Below are 23,267 nucleotides of genomic sequence, written 5' to 3'. Positions count from 1 at the left end.
ATGTGAGTGAAATATAACTAATGTTATAGGGATAGCGTGAGGTGACTAGTAAATTGAAAATAATGACAAGGTGGTAGTTGTAGACTGAAGGTTTAACTTCTGAGTGTTGCAGTGCAGCTATTAAGGTGGGAGAAAATGATAAGAGGCTGTGTAATTAAGGGCTAGCTATGCAAGCAGCAGGGCAGGTAGTATGATTGAACAGAGTATTTGTTAAGAGGTAACAAAATTCAGCAGCTTTGGAAATAGCTTATAAAGGTCACAGTATGTGGACCAGATTTTATTTAACTTAACTGCTATCACAACAGCTACTATCCTTCGGTTACTTGAGTTAAATAGCAAGTTTAAATAAACAGTAACCAACTTTTATTTATTAATTAAAAATATTTTTTAAAAATGCATTTAGACATCCAAAAATATTCCAGGAATGTGAAGTATAAGACAAGGAAAAGAAACACCAAGGTAAATACAGTTAAAGGCACAACTATGTTCATTCATTTTGGGTATCAGTCTATTATAGTTTAAATTAAAAGCTGTTTGTGTCTTATCCTTATATTCCTGATAATTTACGAGCTCATTTGATGTTTTTTCATTGTTAATGAGTCATGTAACTTCAGACTTAACATACTGACAAATATTGCATCTTGAGCACTTAAAAGTGCTGCATGCAGTAGTATTTAACATTTTTTATTGCTCCACTGAACATGATCTAGTGTCTTCCCTGTATGTGCCCAATTGGCCTCTTTGCTCTTCCCACAGGTGAGAGTCAGGCTTCTCTGGGCTTGGGTGAGAGCCCTTCTACCCATTCGTTTCTGGCCCAGGGAGTCCTATCAGCCCATTTTATTCCAACTCCTGGGAGGCAAGTGTTAGTGTGAGGGAGCAGATCAGATGCTCAGTCTTAGTTGAACTCCTCTTCACACATTATTCTTCCTCTCAGGCAACCTGCTTGACTTGCAGTGGTTGCCTTAGTCAAGGGAGGAGACTCTTCTTATCTATGCCTCAGCAGTATGTGCACTGCAGTTAGTATAAGGCAGTGCTGTCCATTCAATGGGTAGACATCTATTTCACTGGCAAGTTTTGCCAATGTGGTAAGCCTTGCCACTTCTCTCCCCCTAAGCTGAGTGAGGTGGCAATGGCCATTCAAAGTCATTGTACCCTTTCCTGCTCCCTCAACTGTCTGTGCCATTAGTAGAACATAGGTCACTTGAGTCATAGTCAGGGCCTTAGCCCTCAGTATGACAGGGCTGGGTAAATTACTATATAATATTTTGTGCTCCTTTAACATCCATTACATAGGAAATACAGCATGCAAATTTGAAATTCAGTTAGAGAGAACATTAGGGATATAATGAATGGAAGTAGCTGTGCAGTGTGTAAGAATTTTGTAGAGATACATGGAAACAAATGGGAGTTCTTAGCTCTGAAAGACACCAAAAAGGCAAATTCTCAAAGTGGTCAACAATGTAAAGTATATCAGATTAAGTTGTATGTCTAAATGTGTTTTTAGAATTGTTCTTTAATTAGTAAAGTTATTCTCCTAGTTAACTGTACGTTTTTTATTTAAACACCAATAACGGAGTTTATCATGCATCCTGAAAGCTTGTATCTGACATGTTAGAAGTTAGTGTGGTGGTGGTAGCCCCAGGTGGAGTGATTGTTTTTTCATGATTTGTGACATACTGCAGTTAACTGCATAGTTTTGCATCATGTCACAAAATGTCAAAGGAGAAAAATTACATTCAGTATGTTGGAGATGGCTTTGTTGTACATGTTGTGCTGTGACTTTGCAGGAACTGGAGCACAGGGAAAATGTGTAAGAAAGAAAAGATAAGGTTTACGCCCCCCCCCCAAAAAAAAATTGCATTTTTAGAGTTTGTATTTATAGAAAATGGTGTGTGTGAGGGGGGGTGGTACAGGAGACTTTACCCCCCCCCCCCATACCTGCAGGAGAGTTGTTTGAGATTATTTGGTGACATTTTCAGCATTGCTTCTAGGGAATGCAGTTGTAGGTGATTTACTGGTCATTAATCATATGTTGAGTAAAAGAGATGAGATAAAGCATAGTAAATTAATTATGACTTTAACCTTTGTAGCACATGAACCTTTATATGTATATTTTTTAAATTGTACATCTGAAACAGTTTACCAAAAGATTTTTATCTTGCTTATACACTTTTTTTGCTGCAGATTTGCATGTACTTTGCTGTTTGTAGTTTGATGCAAATTATCTGTCATAATGTATTTGAAATAATGTCACTTTTGAGCAGCGCACCTATCCAGTTAATTAAAGTGAATACATTTTTTAACTGAGAATATTGTTAAAACTAATCCATTTTATTATTTTTTTAAATTAGGGCATAATTCTTGTTTATGACATCACAGATGAAAAATCATTTGAAAATATCCAGAACTGGATAAAAAGCATTAGAGAGGTAAGTACATGCCATGTTTTATGTTTTATTTTTATCTGAAGGAAGAAACTGCTCCATTTGTTTGCTTTCCCTGTTTCAGGATTGTAATCCAGAGTTTATGCATCAGAAGTTAAGCATCTGTACTGACACTTTTTGATAAACAATTTCATTATAAGATGCAATATCTTGAAATGTCTTGAACATTTCTGTTATGTTTTGCCTTTGGATGTCTTTATAACTAAGCAAAAAATACACTGTAAGAAAAATCGAGTAATTCCACTGTTATCAAGGTAAATGTGACTGTAAGAAATGGCTGTTACAGCAAAGTGTAGCATATAGATATATTTTCATGTCACAGAAGATAATCTTATATAGTCCTGCTTAAGAAATAAAACATTTGCAATAGAAGGCAAAGGTTGTTTTTTTCTGAAAGAATACATTATACTGAGTGTTGGTACTAATTATGGTCTTTAAATAAAATAAAAAGATAAAACAAGGTTGTTAATTATGCGTGGTTAACTCATGCTGATGAACTGGTCCAGAACCAGGCTTAAATAATATTTAAATTGGAATTCATGTGACTAAGGTTAGATAGTAGGGTGGGAAGTCTACTCTCTTTTAACCCATCTGTTGCTTTTGGTGAAAGAACAGATTGGTAGGCAACAAAAGCTGCTGCAATGTCTTCTTATGCTTTGTCCAGCATATAATAAAGAAAGCAAATTTTTGACTGTGCATATTGTCCCACAGTTCTTATAATTACAGTGAGGCTCTACATTAAATCCACAGAAAAGTTATCACCTTTGGTAGAGGATAATGTGAAAAGTCTAGACCTTGTGATGCAATCTAGCAGACAAGTCTTCACTTTTTAGGTTACGTTTTCTTGTGTGTGGTCTCCCGGCTTACTTGAATTTAATACTTTGGTGGAAAGGAATTGCTATCAAATAAATCATAATTTTGCCTTCATAGTTTTGAGTTTGAATTATCTTGCAGAAGGCAATGTAGCTCCAGTTGCAGAAAAGATTGAAGAGAACAGTGTACGGTGGTTTGGGCACATATACAGAAAAACAGAAGATGTTCTGGTGAAAAAGATTTGGGATAGGAAGGAAGAAGGCAAGAAGAAACAAGGACATCCAGCAAATGGGTGGATGAATTCATAAGTTATAGGAAATTACTAGGCTAGCAGCTTAAGAGCCTTACAGACCTAGCCAGTATAACCCGATTTTACACAGTATATGGCTGCAAGGGCAAGAGGATGGTATGGGTTTGTGCCAGTGTCTTGAATATCTTACTGATTGACCCTGTCCATAAGGGACGTAAGCACTACCCCAGGTGTGAATTGTGATTCCTCATCCATTGATCCAAACTGCATTTGAAAAGGGCCAGAGAAGGGCTTTGCTTTATATGAATAAGAAGCCTGTTCCAAAGAAGGAGCAATCTCTGAGACACATCTGTCTTTCCAGCATGTTTTGTTTGAGTTTCTGACTAAGTTTAGATCCCTAGTTTGGGTGGCCCTTATGCTGCTTGACTTGTGGATGTGTAGCAGCTCCATCAGGATGGGATTTGTGAGTGGCCTGTTGGTCAGGCATAGGTCACCCCTTAGTAGTCACTAAGAAACAGAGTAAAGGAATATGACTTAGTCTATCTGCATAAGACATGTTGTTTACACCCTGTATTTTCTTTGAGAGGAACCTCTGAGGTCACTCCAGCTGCTGTAAGTGCCTAGTCAAGTACATGCCAAATGGCGCATTATACTCTTATTATTGGTCTAATCAGGGCCGAGTACAGCAGGACTATAATTTCCTTGGATACGGATGCCATGCCTTTACTTATAAGTTGTGCCGCATAGAAGGATTGCCTCACCACTGTGGACGCATGTTAGTCAAAGTTCAGGCTGCTGTCTATCTGTGTACCTAGATCTCTCACCTCTGACTACTCTTAGATGTGTAATATTGCTGTTGTAATTTGCAGGGATATTTCACTTCCGAAAGGGTATGGTAATGCATTTTTTCACATTTAGTTTTAGGTCATGGTTCTGGCACCTGTCACTTGTCTGATCTGGACCTTCTTGAAGGATATCTACATCATTGGAAGATTCAGTGATTGCCCCCTACATGCAGTCGTCAGAAGCTTTGTCATCCAGAGGCCTTCCACATCAGCTTTGATTTCAGAGAAGTATGCTCTGAACAGGAGTGGTCCCAGCACTGAGCCCTGTGGCACACCTTGAGTAACTGGACTCTTGCTGGATCTGGATACACCCACTTTAATCATGTGTCCTGTTCCTGAGAAAAGTGTCTGTCTGTCTGGTGACGTAGGGATTTATGCCCAGTTTTGTGAGTTTAATTATAATGCCTGAATGGGGAGTTGTGCCAAATGCCTTGGCCAGGTCTAGAGTTTTACCCTCATCAGTGGCCTTAGTGAATTTCTCAACGATATCCACCAGATTCAGTAGGCATGACCTGGCTTTGACAAAGTTGAATTTGGTTGAATTCAGTGTTTGGAGGTCATTATTTATCAGGTCCATGATTTTTCTTTCCATGGCCTTACATATAAGATTAATCAAATTTATGGGTCTGTAATTTCCTGGGTTAGTAGATGGACTTCCTTTATGGAGAGGGATGACTGTTGCTGTCCTCTACTCAGTTGGGACAAAGTCAGTCTTGAGGCTATGGTTAAGTAGAAATCCTAATGGGCCTGATAAAGTCCTGATTTAAACTGTTTAAGGCAACCTGAATTGAATCTGTGTTTTTAGCTTTAAACTGAGCAGTGGCAACCTGTACTTTGGTGATAATTCATGGTGGAGTGATGGAGAGTATTTCTTGGGCGAGAACTGACTGTGTTGGGGAGGTGAAATTTGAGCTTAATTTGTCATCAAGCAAATTTGCTATATCTTCTGACTGAGTATAGGTGATGCCATCTACAACTAGTTCAGCACATTTTTGGGTGTTGCCCTTAAGGTTGCGGACATACCTGAAAAATGCCTTATGTCTGTTGTTATCTTTGGAGGCTATTGTTGACTCAAAATCTGTCTTCAGAGTTTTGACTAGTTCCCTGATTCACTGTTTAGACTAATGAGGGATTTATTGTTCTGTTGTGCACATTCCGTCTTACTTCTCAACAGGATTTTCTTTCTTTTGTTGTACAACATAGTAGTACCAGGGCTCCATCAGGATGACTTGTATTTGCTGTTTGACCTGGGTTTATTTCAGTCTGGTATTGTCATTTCTGTGCAGTTGTTTGTATGGTTGCACAGGGCTGTTGTATACACCTTTTCAAAGGTTTCTGTGTTTTCTAGATTTGGGGGAGCTTGGAAATAAGCTGTGGCGTCCCTTAAAAGGGGTTAATTTACCTTAGAGAAGTTCTTAACATTTTTGGGGTTAGGTAGGGGGACTAGTTTTACCTTAATTTCAAGGAATATTGCTTTGTGATCTGATCTTACCAGTGAGGGCAAAGCTTTCCCATATTTGTGAGTACCAGATCTAGGATATTTATTCCCCTAGTGAGAGTGCAAACTAGCTGCTCCAGGGCATTTGAATTTACAAAGTCAAGAAATCTTTGGGTCTGCATGTTAGTGGTCATGTATGCCTCCCAGTTAATGGAGGGGTGGCTAAACTCACCCATGAGTATGTTGTTGGGCTGGATGGTGAGTGATTCTAGTAACTTCAGGTAAGATGTCTGGGTTTCTTGGTTTATGGTAGGGGACATGTAACTAGCAGGTTAGTTGGACATGGAGTATCTCAAGCATGTCACATTATTTGACCAGCCATGAAGTGTGCTTATCCATTATGTAGGCAGAAACATCCTTTTACTCTTTTATGTTTAGTGAGCCATTGGACCATATGAAAGGCATTATAGCCATACACTGCCATGGTGCTTTCCTTGACTATGAACCATGTTTCAATAACTGCACAGTTGTCATTATTCACAGAGTGAGGAGAGCTTCTCGGGAGTGCAGTTTCTTGTTGACACTCCTGATAATTAATCAGTAACACCTTTCGCTTATCCTTAGTAGCTTTTGTTATATTAGAAGGTTTGTCTGTTTGGCAATGCTTAAAAAAAGGCACTATAGGGTGGATAATGTTGCGGCCAATATCCAAAAGACTAAAGGTGACAGGTAAAGACCATTCCTGGCAAAGCAGTGTGTCCTGTCAACCATGTTGTCCCAGTCTGGCAAGTATTGGACCCTTTTGGAATGACACCAGTAGCCAAGTCAAATGTTAGTTGATCCTTTTCTTAGGTTCATAGGTAGGTACTAGGCTATATATATATATATATATAGCCTATACAAACCTAGCCAAAAAGGTACCCTGGCTTTTGCCACCCAAGAAAATTATTTTCCTGTGCTCCTGTCAAGCAGAACCACAGAAGTGTTCCCCGGGGTGAATTTCCTATTACCCATCCAATCATCAAGATTTTTCTTGAAAAGTGCTAATGAGAAGCTCTGTTTGACATAGATAGGCAGTCTGTTCCAGAGTATGGGAAGTCTCTGGAACAGGAATCTATACCTCCAGCGTGTCCTGTTTATTGTGGTGACAAGGTTTAAGTCCCTAGAGCGTGTAGCTCGGAGGGATTGGGATTTCTTTAGGTGTAGCATGTCCAACAGCTCTGGGTTTGACATAGCTTTATATGTTAGGCAGAGATCACCTCGGAGTAGGCAATATGCTACGGAGTAAAGCTAGAGTTTGGAATTTAGAAACTTTTCTGATCTTCTCCAATCAGTTTGAGACTTCAGCCAGAGACTCTGTCATGATTCTAGGGTTCATGATTTCCATGATTCTCATGATTTCTCTTACCATAACCTATTTATGAGAAAAATTCAATGTATAAAAAAATGTGGACCCAACATTCTCATTCTCTGGGATTTTCAGATTCCAAGTTTTGGGCTATATCAAGAAAGAACTGCATCAATGGAGGCAGTACAACACCTGTTTTTTTGGGGGGAGCAGTTTCTATTGTAGTAAAGGTGTGAGACTTGTGGGGCAGTTCCGACAGGCCAAAGCAAATAAATGTCAAATAGATGTTAGCTGTGGTCCATGATGTAGAAACTCTTCATGACCTGTGGTTCCTGGGACCACTGCATTTTGATCACAGACTATACTGCAGTAATCTGGACATAAACATAGGGGAATAAGGTCTTATATTGTATAATCCTCCAAAAATCTTACATATTGGCAAAGCAAAATGTACTGGCAAACAAGCTGAGCAGGACCAGGACAGACTCACACTAATAACTGAATTAGAGGGTCTACCAAGAATGAATCCAGTTGTGGGTAAGACCTCAAAATAGATACGTTTGCCTTCTTTCAAAACAGACAAGAAAATTCTGCACCAGGGCTCCTTGTGAACAGGCCTGGAAAGCAAATGCAGTTTCATCCCATGGTTGGGAATGTTCGGGTCTGTATTATAATCGTGAAGGCTTAAAACTTCGAATCACTAAAGATCGAACTTTAGTGATCAAAGTTGTAAACCTTCGAAACTAAAAAAAAAAAAAATACTAAATTAAAAAATAAAAAAAAAACAGTGTGTAGGCAGGGAGTCTATATCAGAACATCGAAGTTTTAAAACTTCGAATGTTCTGATATTGACCTGTTTTGAACGAAAGCTAAAAATAGCTAAGCTGTAGAACACTAAATTCTTTCCTAGAGAAAGAATTTGGTTGGCTGGTTCTGTGGCTTCGCTATTTTCAGCGCTGTGATGGAAATTTATGGGTCGGATTCAGGTAAGTGTGCGATTGTGTGGTTGTTAGGATTAGGGCGTGGGTTAGGTGAGTTTAGGGTTAGGGCATGGGTTAGGTGAATTAGGGTTAGGGCATGGGTTAGGTGAATTAGGGTTAGGGGCGGGTTAGGTGAGTGTGCGATAGTGACAGACCTTAGGGTTAGGGTTAGGGTTTGGGTTAAGGTAAGTGGATAGATAGTAGTGTATGTACAGTTTAGTGTAGGGTTAGTTGTAGGATTAGAAGTGTATGTGTGTGGATTGATGTTTTTTAGGTGTGCTTGTGTTGTGTGTATGTGTTTCGGAATACACTTTTTGTAGGACAAATGTTTGTATTTTCTTCTTAGCCTGTTTTGCCTCAAAAAATTACATTGATCCTTCAGGAAAAAACATTCTTAAGATAGCTGGATACAGCAACTTGAATCTCACACCTGCCTCTCGGCATTTCCTGATTTCTGAAATAAATTTGCTCTTCTGCTTGGTGTACAATGAATAATCATTTTCCACAAACACTTTACTGTCTCCTTCTTTTACTACACTGCCCTTCTGCGACAGTTTTCTCAGATTCAACTCTTTCTGCTAGTAGGATTTATTATTTTCTAATAAAGGTCTTGTTTGTTTTCTCATGGCAAGGTCTGGAGCATACACACAGCCTGCCCTTTCAATTAACAACTCCTGCTGTGGAATACCAATCCAGTTGCTTATCCGTGCTTTCATAAAATTAATACGGTCTGTTCCTTCCAGTTTCTTTGGTAAAGCAGAACAACTCAGGTTTTCCCTTCATGCCATGTCCTGTAATTCTACCAGTTTTTAAAACATCTCTTCTTGAGCATTCTCGTACCCATCCTTTTCTTTATTTCAACCCCTAATTGTTGCAGTTTTTTAGCTCATCTGAATATCTTCTCCCATTTCTTCTAGCCTTTTATTTGTGTTGATATACATCTTCTGTTTTTCATTTATTTTAATCAGCTTTGAGCATGTTTGACTTATTTTTCTTCTAGATTACTGAAAGTCATATCTTGCATCAAAGCTGGAGCTTGAACTCCTTTTAGCTGGACAGCTGCAGGATTCTTCACAGCCAGTGTCTTCTCATAATGTTTTCTAAATTTCTTCTTTTCAGGCATCCAGGCAGTGCATTTACTAGCCAGTAACTGCAATTTAGCCAAAAAGACAAAGTCACTGGCTCACTCTTCTGAGTTTGCTTTCGTACTGGAATAGCTGAAATTAAGTCATTACTCAGTGTGCATCCATCTTGGAAGTCCTCTGGTAGTGTCACATGCTTCTCAGATTAATTAATGGGAGCTTTATTCTTTGTTACAAAAGTCCATTTGAACCAGCTTTTCTGATTGTGTTTGGTTAATTTTTTGGTATACTAACTGGTGTATTGTTCTGACATCTGAAAGAGATTATCTGAGCTGCAGCCATTCATGGAGGTGGGTTAAACATCTTGCTTTTCCATACATATAGAGTTATCTTTAGAAAGAAATCCCCCATATATACCCGTACTACTTTAAAAGTATTCCTTGAGTCTAGCCATCTTATCTCTATTATTTCTTTCAGAATTTGAATGACCATGAGAATAGATTCTATATAATCTGGTCATGCTTTTGCAGCTCTGGTATTATGTTGTCAGTACTAAGTCCTTTAAGAAAGCTGTACAACTGTGATTCCTAGTATGTGACTGAAAAGGACAACCTGTGTCAGTTTGGACAATTCCAGTTGGCTGTTCTTTATTATCTTTTCTTGTTATTTCCACTATTGTAAATCATTTCAGCAGGATTAAGTTCTAAAGTAGCCTTGTTTTCTTTGATGGCATAGTAAAAAGAGGTGGACCATAGAAGTCTTCTAGAGGCAACTTCGTGGTCCTCTGTACATATATTTACAAAGCATTACATAACAGATTCCTTTTCCAGATCTAAGACTGTCTTTAGTAGGCCCAGTCTCCATGGGCTCCTGGATTCTTATCCTTCCTCCTCTTGGGTTGGCTAAGCTTTAGTAATCAACCCAAGTAGACAAAGGCTACTGCAGCAATGAGAGTGATGAACATAGTACAGCTGTGTATGTTGCACTTATCATAACAGTAGATGTTGGAACTCATTAGTGCTGTAGTAGATGTATCTGCCTTGCATTATTTGTTCCCATTTTGTACCAGGGGTTTGGGTATCAAATCAACAGTGACCATCGCCTAGAGCCAATATTCACACTGATGGGTAGCTAGCCCTGTTGCAGATGAGGTAAAAACTATTATGCTGTGGCTATGATAAAAGATGAACTGGAAGATCTATAGTAAGCAGTAGAAGGGTGTAAAAAAAAAAGGAATGGAAGGAATGGGGACAGTTGTAAATGACCCGCAAAAGGGGTGCCTCAAGCAGACTGAGTAAAATGTAATGGTACACTAACAGTTATTTGCCCTTTTGTACCCTGTAAATAGTTTTTCCATGTCTTTGGGTCTTTGGTTAAATGTTTTTTCCATTTTTTTATTTTATTTTATAAAAAAGAGCACTGCGTTAAAAGTGCATGTATTAAAGAAATTTGAAAGAATATGTCAAAACAAAATGGTTTATAAGATGTTAAAACAGGGAGGCTTTTGAACCAGTATTATTATATTGGCTATTGTAAATGGTGATTTGGAGTCAGTAAATATATATTAGTATCTGATGTGTAGTCCATTAATACTAGAAGTCTATGATTTGTTTTCTAAGCGTACCAATCATTATGATTATATTATATATTTGCAACAAAAAAGGTGTTTCAAAATAAACATTGCTTTAAAAAACACTTTGCCCATAAATAAACAATATTTTTGTTCTCTTTGCTGTTAAATCAATGATCCGATGCTGTCCGTGTCATTACTGATCAAAGATGGGTCTTGGATCCGACCCCTCAGATCCGAGCCGCCAAAGTGAGCAATGGCTCCTGAGCTCGAGCTCCTCCCCTCCCAGGACTCCTGTTACCCGTAATCCTCCGATCTCATTTGCTGCGATTAGTGAACAGACGTGTTCCTTGCAGCTGAAGCTTCAGTAGTCAGATAAGTAAGTGTAGTTAGTATACTATAATTTTTTCTTAGTTTTAGTAGTAGGCCCCACCCAATTAGTTTGTTTGCTGGCCATTAGGGTTTTTCCCGCCCTTTTTCCTTCTTTACTTTATTTACTTATTTTCCCTTGTATGTTTGTGTATGTGTTGGAGGGTTTGTATTTTAGGTTTGGGTCATGGCTGACAAACCCTCTGCCTTCAGATGTTGCTCCTCATGCTGTCAGAAGTTAGGTCCTGCTGTCACAGATGAGGAGCGCGTCTACTGTCTAGGAGAGCCTCATTTAAAGATTGTGTGCAATATCTGTGCAGGGTTCAACCCTAGGGCTCTCATAGACCATAGGAACAGATTGCTCCTTAAAGGGCTTGCTAAAGGGGGTCCCTTGGTTCTCAGGCTCCCACTCCAAAGCCCTGTTGAATCACAAGAGGAAGCCCTCTTCCTCTCTGGACTCTCCTGCTAAACGTCTGAGGCTCTTGGATTCCTGTGCCCTGGATCTGAGTCCAGCCACTGAGGCATTGGCTTCAGGGTCTTCGGCATCAAGAACCTCAGCTCCCCCGTTCGGATCCAGATCCTCAGAGACTCGGAGGTCTTCATATCTGATCGGATCAAAATCCTCCATAGCTCTAATGACCTTGATGGATCCATCTGTGGGGCCCTTAGTACACTCGGATTGAACTAGGTCTTCGGATCCACCGGCCACTTCCAGAGTCTCGGACCTGAGAATGTCTAGTAGGTCCTCCAGGGAATGCAGGCACTCAGCTCATTCAGGCCATTCTTCAGTTTCCTCCCAGTCTGCTAGGAGTTTGCTCCCATTTGATATGGAACAGGTGATGAGGAGCTTTCTCAAAGCCCAAATTGAACTAGGCTTGCTTCCGTCCCCTAGCCACTTGCCAAGGAGAGCTTCACCCACCTCAGAAATCCTCTCCGTCTGACTCCTGCGAGTTCAGTGCCCCTGGGTCAGAGCTTGCTTAAGGAGAGGCCATCAGTGTTGAGTAGTGCCCCCACTCTCACGCCGCCTGGGTCCCTGGCTGGCTCAGCCCCCTTGCCTTTGGGGCTTGTGTTGCCTTGGACCTGAGAGATACCTGAAGGCTACCAGGGGGCTGTTCCCTTTCCTTGGGGGCTTCTGCCCTGGATAGCTTGGGAGCGATATAGTACAGGGACTTTGGTACAGTGCCTGGATCTCCCCTCCAACCTCAGTTGGTCATTACAGGCAGGGAGGAGGATGGGGCTTCGTCCAGTCTGTCTGCCTTCTGGGTGAGTGGACCATCTCCTGTTGGTTGGCATCCTTTTCCTCGACTCTGGACCCACCCCTGCCTGGTTCCTTCTTGGGTGGTAACCTTCATCATCGGTCCGGGGTCAACCCCCCAGGGAACGCCTTCAGAAGGGCATTACCCCCCATAGTGTACCCTCCTCCTCCGAATCCTCCCCAGAACCCATGGTGGAGGAGCCTCCTCGGAAGAGGACATGCAAGAGGAGGCATGTAGACTCCCCTTGAGAGTCCCTCGTGGAGGACATGGATTTCGAGGAAGGAGATGGGTCCCCCAGACTACCGTCCAAGGAAGTGTCCTTTGGAGACTTCAGATCCTGAAAAAGCAGGGCGGTCTTCCCCCACCCCATCCTCAGAGGAATCCATGTTCCTGAAGGGGTTTGGGGAAGGCCCATCTTCCTCTTCAGTGTCTCCCCCTGTGGATGAGTTAGTCCAGCTCATTGCCAGCAGAGTGTGGTAGGAGCCGCACACAGTCGAACCGGTCCCCAAGAGGGTGGATGAGTTTCTCAGTCCTCCCAAAGACAAACCTTTCTGGAATAAGGGTGTCCCAGTAGATGCTATTGTGATTGTCACAGCCACCAAGAAATAGCTTGTGGAACAGTGCTCTGTGGTCCATCCCTCTAATAGAGAGTCACTGGTGATTGACTGTTTTGAGAAGTGTGTGTACTCCTCAGCTACTTTTGGAATGTGGACTACAAATTATATGGCACATTTCACACAGCTTCAAAGGGATTTGGTATCGGAACTTTCCTCTTCCCTTTCAGAGTTGTTGCCTTCAGAGAGCCTTAAATTGGTTTCTCTGAAGCTGTCCACTCTCACTTCTCTTGGTAATACCTCAATAAGGCTGATCTCAACCACGGTTGAGGCCACCTCACAAATGGTGGATACAGGCATTGCTATTTGGCGCCATGCCTGGCTTCATTTTGCGGGTTTGTGGACAACTTCAAGGCATCCTTTATCAGTGCCCCATTTGATGGATCTACTCTCTTTGGTCCAGGAAGTATTGACCCACAGTGAACAGGAGGGAAAGATCTTTTCCACAGTGGGGATCAAGTTTTCTACTCCCCAACGTTCCTTCTCTAAGACTCAGAGGGATAGTAAAAAGCTATGGTTCAATAGGAAGCAGTCTTCCTTCCAGGATGCTCCTCAGGAGTCCTCCTCTTCTGGCCAGGGAAGGGGATTTGGTTGAGAACGCCACCCCAGAGGCAGAGGAGATCCACAGAATCAAGGCTTCCAAGAACCCTTCTCAGAGAAGCCCCCACAGTGCTCCTGAAGTGCTGCTCAACTGTCTGGGCCCGGAGGCAGTCGGGGGTTGTATCTCCTTGCACCACATGGCTTGGGCTGCTATTACCTCAGACCAGTAGATGCTAACCATTGTGTCCAGGGGGATACTTTATACCCTCCATTCACCCCCCTCCAATCCAAAAGTCACTCTCGGACATCCCACCCCACCAAAGGGAGTTAGCTCTCACAGAGGTGCATAACCTCCTTCCAAAAAGGGCCATCCAGAAGGGTCCCAACAGGGCAACAAGGATCCGGTACTTACTGTTGCTTCTTTTTAGTGCCCAAAAAAAACAGGGGACCTGCATCCCATTCTAGACTTCAGCTAGTTGAATTTATCTGTCAAGAAGTCAAAGTTCTGGATCGTCACTGTTCAGTCCATCCTTTCTCTCCTGTGCAAGGACGATTGGATGTGCTCGATAGATCTCAAGGATATGTACAATCACATAAACATAGACAGGCACTCCAGGAGATTCCTGTGCTTTCTGGCTGGGGGCCAGTCATTATCAGTTCAGAGCCCTGCCCTTCGGTCTCACCTCCGCCCCCCCCAGGTGTTCACCAAATGTGTGGCACTGGTAGCAGCCCATCTCCGGCTGCAGGGTACTCAGGTCTTCCCATCCCTGGACAGTTGGCTCCTCATGTCCACAAAGCATCTCATCTCCCTAGCCACAGACTTCACTCTTAAGTTTATTTCACGATCTGAGCATTACTGTCAACCTTCCCAAGTCACATCTTGCTCTGTGTCAAAGGATGTAATTCATAGGCGTTCTTCATATGGGAGACTGCAGCTCTTTCCCTGCGCATAGTAGACATGATCCGGGAGCAAGTTCTCCACCTCCTGGATCAGGACAGTGTCCCTGCCCATCTAATTCTTCAAGCCCTTGGGTTGATGGCGACTATTCAGTTGGTTCCCCTCACCAGGTTTCACATGCGGGTGCTTCATTGGATGCAGGAGGTACAGTGGTCGGCTCTCCTTCACCCTGTGTCCATTTCAGTCTGAATATATTGAGTCTGCTGGCATCACACTTAAATTGGTGGCTCCTGTCTGAGGATCTTCTGTTAGGTAGACAATTTTGTCTACCGCAACCTCAAGCCATGGTGACCACAGATGCCTACCTTTTGGGGTGAGGGGTGATTTTCAGGGAAGCATGGTCCAAGGCACATGGTCCCCCTCAGAGACCAAGTTGCACATCAACATCCTAGAGATGAGAGCAGTCCTACTATCGTTGCAAGCTTTCCAGGACCGTCTCCCTCTCGGGACTGTAGCAATTCAGACAGACAACATGGCTGTAGTCTGGTACATCAACAAGAAGTGGGGGGGACCTGATCATACCTGCTGTGCAGAGGCCATGAGAGTTTGGGAATGGGCGATAGCCTCCAGGTGCTTTCTTCTTGCAATGCATATCCCCAGCAATTCCAAAATGCTGGCAAACAAGCTCAGCAGGTCTAGCCTGAGTCCCTACAAGTGGTCCCGGAAACAGTAAGTGGCAAGTCAGATCTCCGACCGATGGGGTCTTCCATGCTGCGATCTGTTTGCATCCCCAGCCAATCACAAATGAAGCAAATACTTTGCCTTGATCCCCCCACTGGGGGAATCAACCAGGAATGCTTTGATTTATGACTGGCCACCGGGACTCCTCTATGTCTGTCCCCCAATGCCCCTCATTCCCAAAGTTTTACAGAAAGCCCATCACCTGAAGGCTCACCTCATCCTCATTGCCACCTTCTGGCCTCGTCAAAAGTGGTTCTCCCTCTTCTGATCTCATCTGAAATATCCACCTTGGATATTGGATCCTGTTCATGATATCTTCTCCTATCCTTGTGGACTTCCCCCTCCCGACCTGATATACCTGAGGCTGACAGCGTGGTACCTCCAGTTCCAATGATTATTAGTCAGGTTAAGTTGCCTTCTTTGGTGAAGGACATTATTTTGGCATCTCAGAAACCTTCCACTAAAAAGGTTTATTCCAGCAAATGGAAGAGGTTCTCTCTTTGGGCTCATCAGAGGGACATTGATTCCTTTTCTGCTCTGGTTCCAGCCATTCTGCCATTCCTTTCCTCTCTGTTCCAACAAGGAGCGAGCTTTTTGACAATTAAGCTTCAAGTAGCATCTGGTTCTAACTTTCACCTAGCTGATAGTCCCATGTTCTCCCATGTTCTCTTCTAGGTTCTGCAAGGCCTTTCTTAATGGGGTATTCTTGCTCAGGCCTCCCTTCAAAGATCCGTCTCCTCCTTGGGATCTTACTTTGGTGCTGCAGTCCCTGACACAACCTCCTTTCGAATCTGCCGCAAAGTGCGATATTTAGTTTCTGTCTTGGAAGACGGCCTTTTTGGTGGCTATTACCTCTGGCAGGAGGGTTTCTGAATTGCAGGCTTTTTGCATAAAGCCTCCCTTCATGATTTTTCACAAGGACAAGGTCTCTCTTAGAACCAATACTTCATTCACTCCAAAAGTAGCTTCTGAAACTAACCTAAATTAGTCTGTAAACCTTCCTGTCTTTTTTCCCAACTTTTCAAACAAAGGAGAGTGTCAACTACATTGCCTGGATGCTCATAGGTAGTTGCGTTTCTGTTTGAAGAGGACTGAGGATTTTCAAACATTAGTTCGGCTTTTTGTAGCCTTCTCCCAGGCCAGGAAAGACAGGGCCATTTCCAAAGTGTCAATTTCACATTGGATAGCTTCTTGTATAGCTCACATTTACGAAAGCAATCACAGGGATCTTCCCAAGCCTATTAAAGCTCATTCTACTAGGTCAGTGGCTACCTTTTTGGCATTCTGTGCCAGGACTTCTTTGGATGACATTTGTGCTGCTGCCATTTGGTCAAACCCCCATACCTTTGAAACACATTACAAGTTGGATTTGGTATCTAGGGGCAGAGCCTTGTTTGGTTCTTCTGCGCTCTGGCATGTTCTTCCTTGAGACCTCCCAGGGTTTTGGATAGCTGGGACTCTGACCCATCCGTGATCAATAATGACATGGATAGCATCAGATAAAGAGTTATATACTTACCATAACTGGGAATCTGTGCTATCCAGTGGCATTATTCATCACCTTCCCACCCTCCTTCCCCCTCCTTCTGGTGACCAGGGGATTCTTGGAGTAATACTGTGTTTGGTTCTCCTGTTCCTGGGTGAGGACAGTGTCACTTCCTGATATTTAGTTAGCAAACTTGATCTGAGGATTATGGACAACAGGAGTCCTGGGAATGGAGGAGCTTGAGCTCAGGAGCTGTTGCTCACTTTGCCAGCTCGGATCTGAGAGGTCAGATCCAAGACCCATCCCTGATGAGTAATGACAATGGATAGCACAGATTCCAAGTTATGGTTAAGTGCATAACTCTTTTTTGTAATCAAAGTGTCCATTAACACACCCACTCCTCTGTACTGAGGAATGACAATATACATATCTTTAATGCCTGCAGTAACCATCCGTAAATATTTAAAATGTTCTTGTCTTTGTTCAAAATATGTCAGACTATGTAATGTCTCCCCAAATATTATTAATGTAAATTTTAATTGATTTCTGTATATAAATAATTAGTTGTTCAGTTTTCCATGCCCTTGCTGCTGTAATGGGAATAAAATGAGGGGTTTTGGTGTCTGTACAAGGACTTGTGATACCAATTCTAGAAGCAACCCTATGAAAGTCAGCACTCAAACACTTGGGTAAATTTTAAATTCAGCATACCATTAGCCGGACAGTTCAGTAACATGTTGTCAGTTACTTTATATACTTTCATAACTTCTAACCATTCACTTTATTTATAAAATCTGTCTAGACTTGGCATTTCTTCCAATTTATGACATTAATATTTATCTACCACCACTACCCCATCTCGGCTGTTAGGTTTCATTATAAGAATTGTTTTTTCATTAATTTACTCAATGTGGCATTTTCATATTTTAAGATACCTGAACTTATTGGAATATTTTAATCAATAGTCTAACTTCAGTTTCACAAGCCGATTCAAAAATATCCAATGTAAGATGTACTGGGGATTGAAGATGCAATGTAACTTCAAAATGGGTGCAATTTCAGGTGTATTACTACACCACTCCAATAAAAAATTAAGGTCCGTCTTATGGATGTACAGCTTTATTTCATTCATGGTGTTTGTGATGCTAGTTCTCCTAGCTGGAGTAAAAGAAAAACAGTTCCCAAATGCACTGTAATGACATTCATTGATGTTGTGAGAAAGTACAGTTGTGTACACTTACCATAAATGTAGGTCTTCAAGTGTACTCACTGTTGCAGTCATTACATTTGGGTTATATGCCTGCAGCTAGCCCTCAGCCTGCCTTAATACCAGAGTCTTGTATTCCTGCATCTGATGCTGTCTCTTCTTCCATGACGTCAGGGGTATAAAACATGTAGCCAACGCCATTACATCATTTTTTCTTGCCCCAGATGTCAGGTGCCCCCACAATGGGAAGCAATTATATGTTATGTTATGCCTCCATCAAAAAGCAAATACACCAGAAAGCTTAAATATACCAAACAAGAAGGAAAGGTAGAGCCAAGAGAAGTCAGGGGTCTGGAGGGAGGGTAACCAGGACTGCAACGGTGAATACACTCGAACATCTACATTTATGGTAAGTGTACACAACTGTACTATGTTCTTCATGTTTCACTGTTGCAGTCATTACATTTGGGTTGATTCCTAAAGCTAAGGAAGGGAGGAGGAAGTTAGAGAGCATTAGGTCCAGCTATTAAGCCCTGCAAGACTGCAGTGGCAAAACCAGCTCTGGATTTAGAAAAAATAGGCATGTGGTAATGCTTGGTGAAGGTATGTACAGAGCTCCAGGTAGCAGCTTCTAGGATGTCCCTGGTAGGGACTCCTCTGATGAAGGCTGTAGATGTAGATGCAGCCCTGGTGGAATGTGATCTAATCCCCTGTGGGGTAGGTTTTCCATGGTACTTATAGCAGAAATGAATGCAATGGGCTATCCATTTAGAAATGGTTTGCCTTGAAATGGCCTTCCCCTCTGCCCCTGCAGCAAAGCCAACTAGCAGCTGTTCAGATTTTCTGAGAGGCTTAGTCCTGCCCATATAAAATCTAAGTTGTCTGTGCACATCTAAAGAGTGCAGTATTCATTCTCCTTTGTTTTGTGGATTTGGGGAAAAAAGTAGGCAAATGAATGGACTGATTTAGGGCCACACTAGACACCACCTTGGGCATAAAGGAAGGGTTGGTCCTGAGGGAAACCCTGTCTGCATGGAAGATAATGAAGAGTTCCACTACCATGAGGGCCTGTAATTCAGACACTCTTCTTGCTGAAGTGATGGCTAGAAGGAAGGCTGTTTTCCAAGAAAGGAATTTCAACTCTGCAGTTGCAGCTGGTTCAAATGGAGGGAGAGTGAGCTTTTCCAATACAAAATTAAGGTCCCAGGCTGGAGTAGGGGCTTGCCTGGGGGGGGGGGGGGGTCTTACATTTTTGGCCCCTCTGAGGAATGACTTTAGCAGGGGGTGAGAGAAGAGGGGTGGTTCAGTATTATAACGTGCTGAAATGGCAGAGGCATGAATTTTAATTGACGAGAAGGATAGACCCTTGTGGAGCATTTCTGTTAAGTACTGAAGAATATGAGGTAAGCTGGGCACCGTTGTGCCCATCCCCTGAGCCTGGCTCCAGGAACAGTATCTTTTCCACTTTTCAGCATAAGATTTTCTAGTACTAGGCCTCCTAGCTTCCAGAATGACATCTAGCACCTGCTTACTGAAGGATGCTATTGGAGAGCTCAAGGAATTAGCCAGGCTGCAAGGTTCAGGGTTTGAAGCTGAGGGTGCAGAATCTGGCCCGCCTGCTGGGACAGAGGGGCAAGAGGGGGTACCAGTGCTGGCGTGGCCAGTCTGGTGCAATCAGTATTGTCCTTGGCTTGTCCTGTTTGATCTTTAGCAGAACCTTCGAGAGGAGAGGCAGAGGGGGAAAGGCATAAACTGAGAGGCTTTCCCAGGTAAAGGACATGGCATCCACTTTCCAAGCTTGTCTGTGGGGAGTCCTTGTGCAGAATTTGTCCAATTGGTAGTTTTGAGGGGAGGCAAACAGGTCTATCTCTGGAGTCCCCCATTTGTTCCTTAAGAGGTTGAATATTTGTGGTTCCAATTTCCATTCATGTGGGTCTATGAGATTTCTGCTTAGGTAGTCTGCCAGTGAATTTAGCTTGCCTGGCAGGAATTGAGCTTGTAGGTGCACTTGGTAGCTCAAGGTTGGGTTCCACAGGGCCATGGCTAATATGCAGAGAGGGTACGAGTGGGTTCTCCCCTGCTTGTTTATGCACCACATAACTGTGGTGTTGTCTGTCTTTACCAATAGTTGTCCTGGAAGGATGTGGTCTTTGAAGGCTGTAAGGGAATTCTGTACACCTAACATTTATTTTTGGTTGATATGCAGATGCATCTGACTCGGGTTCCATTTGCCCTGAATGTTCTGCCAAGTGAGCCCCCCCATGCATAGTCTGATGTATCTGTTGTTAGGGTTTGGGTGGCAGTGGATAGAATGAAAGGGAGCCCCTTGTTGTGGTAGCAGGCCTCTGCCCACCAAAGGAACTCTGTCTTTATACAAGGAATGATAGGAATCATTGATTCCAGGTCTTGAGAATGTTGACACCATAGGCTTTCTAGGTACCATTGTAGTTTCCTCATATGCAGTCTTGCATATGGAATTAATAGAATGCAAGTGGCCATGAACCCCAGGGCTTGCAGAATTTTCCTTGCAGATAACTGGGCCTTTGTGTCCAGTAGTTTGAAGTAGGTTGTCAAATAAACTTGTTTCTCTGGAGTGAAGAAAGCCTTCTGGGAAGTTGTGTTCAAGCTTGCTCCCATGAATACAATCTGTTGGCAGGGTACTAGGTGAGATTTCTTTTTGTTTTTAGTGTATCCCAGTGAGGATAGGAGCTTCTGTACGAATGGCAGATTTTAATAGCAATTCCTGGCTTTCTGCCTAAATCAGACAATCGTCCAGGTATGGGTATATTTGAATATTTCAAATGGCTGGAGCTAGACACTTGTGAATACCCTGGGTGCAGTAGATAAGCCAAAGGGAAGTGCAGAGGAACTGATAGTGCATGGAGTCTGCCCTGAAGCTTAGGAATTTTCTGCAAGATTCCCTTATTGGAATGTGTAGGTAAGCTTCCTTTAAGTCTAAGGTTGCCAACCAGGCATCTTTGCATAGCATAGGAAGCAGCTGTTGAAGTGTTAGCATTTTGTATTTTGGGATTACCAAAAAGGTGTTTAGAATAGAGAGGTCCAGGATAGGACTCCAGGAGCTGTCTTTTCAGGAGCTGTCTTTTCTGGGTGCCAGGAAAAGTCTTGAATAAAAACCTTGTCCCCTTTCTTCTGCTGCGACAGGTTGAATAGCCCTAATACTTAGAGAGAGAACCTACTGTTGAGCCTCCACCCACTGATTTGAGGGTAGGTCTGGCCAACCTTTTGGGGTTGATAGGGTGTGGAAGTGGAATCTGTATCCTTGGGAAACTATATTTAAAACCCATTTGTCCTGGGTAATGAGTTCCCCGTTTTTTTGCATGCAGGGCGAGCTTCGCCCCTAAGGGAGCAGGCAGTTGAACAGGGCTTGTGAGAGTTAAGGTTAAGTCCTTGTGACATTTTTCCGTAGGGGGGTCTTTTACTACTTCCTGCTTTGGAAGTGGGAGCCACCCACTGCTTAGGCCTGTGCGTAGCCTGAGACTGTAACCTAGGTGGTCTGCTGTTCCTGGGTTTAGAATGAGAAGGCCTGGAAGAGACTGGAAAGGACCAATTCTTTAAAGGCTAATGCCTACTAAATCTGGGAGGCTGTACTTGCAGGAAATCTTTAACAGTTTGCATAGATTTAGCTTTTTCCTCCATCTTTTTGAGGACTTCTGCTTTGTTGCCAAGGGAGCATCCAGTAATTTAGCTTTAACATGATCTGGCAAGTTTTGCTCCTTAAGCCAAGCATGCCTTCTAAGTACAGTCCCAGTGACAGCAGCCTTGTAAGATGCTTCTAAAGAATCAAAACCACGTTGCAAAGTATGTTTACCAACTTGTTCAGCAGAATGCATTAAATCCTGTAATTCTTTGTGTTCAGCACAGTCAGGAATCAACATCATTTTCTGTTTAAGCAGCCACATAATATGCTGCTGGTACTTTAACATGTGAAAGTGGCAATTTAAAGCCCTAATGGCCAAAGTTGCAGAAGTATATACATTCTTACCCCATCTCTCCAAGGCTCTAGAATCTCTATCAGAAGGGGTAGGATTTTTGGCAGCAGTAGCCTTAATGCCCTTTGTACCTTGGGAAATGGTCTCTGGATCTGCAGTAGGATTCTTGAAGAAGAACTTGTGAGAGTCAGGTACTCTGTAATACCCATCAGGTTTTCTGGGAGCTGGAAGCAAAGTGTCTGGAGAAAGACTAGATTCCAAGAAAGCATCATCTACAATGTCCAGAACAGGAGGGATAGCTAAAGGCCTGTGTTGAGGAAGGAGTAAGAATTCCCTAAGCCTCTTTTTGGAGTCAGTGTAATCCTTGTTTCCCAGTGGAAATGCTCCCTAAGAGTGTGCAAAGTTTCACCAAAAAAAATTCTTCTGGAGGGGAATCAGAGGGAATGGAATCCTCTGCATCAGAATCTTCATGGGTAGATCAGGGCAAATCCTGGTAATCAGAAGAATCAGAAATATCAGAATCCTGATCAGAAGAATCAGAAGGAAAATCAGTTCTAGGTCTCTTAGAGGAGGACGGCTGGCTTCCCCTAATTAAAGCAATAAGGTCTTCAGCCATTCTAAGCATTTGTTTTTTAGGCATATGGGCCTGACCATGTGGTTTGGACGTCGGTTTTCTAGGCATGGGTCGAGTTTTAGGCCTGGATGAAGAAGATGGTGTCGGTTTAAAATGCAAGTCTGTTGGCCTGAATACACCCTCAGAAGCTGGTGCCTGCACAGTGGCTCCGGACCCATCCAAGGTAGAGACATCCGCAGGTTCCATAGTCAAAGAAGCATCTCGCGGCATACCGGACTCCGAATGGGTCTCTGTAGTGGCCTGCGAATCTGAAGTAGTGGGTATCAGGGGCTGCGAAAGCACCTCACTGAGTACCGGCGAACTTGCGACTAGCTTAACGGAAGCGTTGTTAGCAGATTTGGACCTATGCGGTCTGTCCCTGTCTTTATCCCTACGTTTTTTCAGAATATCTGGAGTCGGATGGCTTACTGAAGCCATTTCTGGATAGTTATACCGAGTACCAAAATAATTTGCTGCAAAAATAGACCGACGACGAATAGTTCGAGGGTTGAATAAGGCACAAAACTGACAGCGAGAGACGTCATGGTCTAGGCCTAAGCAAGGAATGCAGTACGAATGAAAATCCTTATGAAGTATTTGCTTTCCACAGGTAAGACAATTGTTAACTTTTACTGACATCTGTTAAGAGCAAGAAAAAGGCTTCCCAATGGGGTACTTAGCTTTTTTAAAGACTTTGGTTCTGAAACTCGAAAACGAAATTTTCAGGAGTCGGCCGACCGGCACTTGCGAACTGCTTCTGCTTTGGGCACCGTACGGCAAGAAAGACTGATGTAATGGCGTCGGCTGCATGTTTTATACCCCT

General features: G+C 42.8%; 1 protein-coding gene across 1 annotated transcript in view; it reads left to right on the top strand.

The window, feature by feature from the left end:
• The window catches only part of RAB13 (RAB13, member RAS oncogene family), a 999,793-nt gene that overhangs the window by 697,094 nt on the left and 279,432 nt on the right, over positions 1-23,267 (top strand). The window contains exon 4 of the mRNA XM_044079917.1: positions 2,352-2,429. Coding sequence (XP_043935852.1) covers positions 2,352-2,429 — 78 coding nt within the window. The remainder of the gene's footprint in view (positions 1-2,351; positions 2,430-23,267) is intronic.

The sequence above is a fragment of the Protopterus annectens genome, chromosome 8.part0 (genome assembly GCF_019279795.1).
Source record: "Protopterus annectens isolate FY-2018-M chromosome 8.part0, PAN1.0, whole genome shotgun sequence".
Taxonomy (NCBI): domain Eukaryota; kingdom Metazoa; phylum Chordata; order Ceratodontiformes; family Protopteridae; genus Protopterus; species Protopterus annectens.
This window is presented reverse-complemented; position numbering and strand designations above follow the sequence as displayed.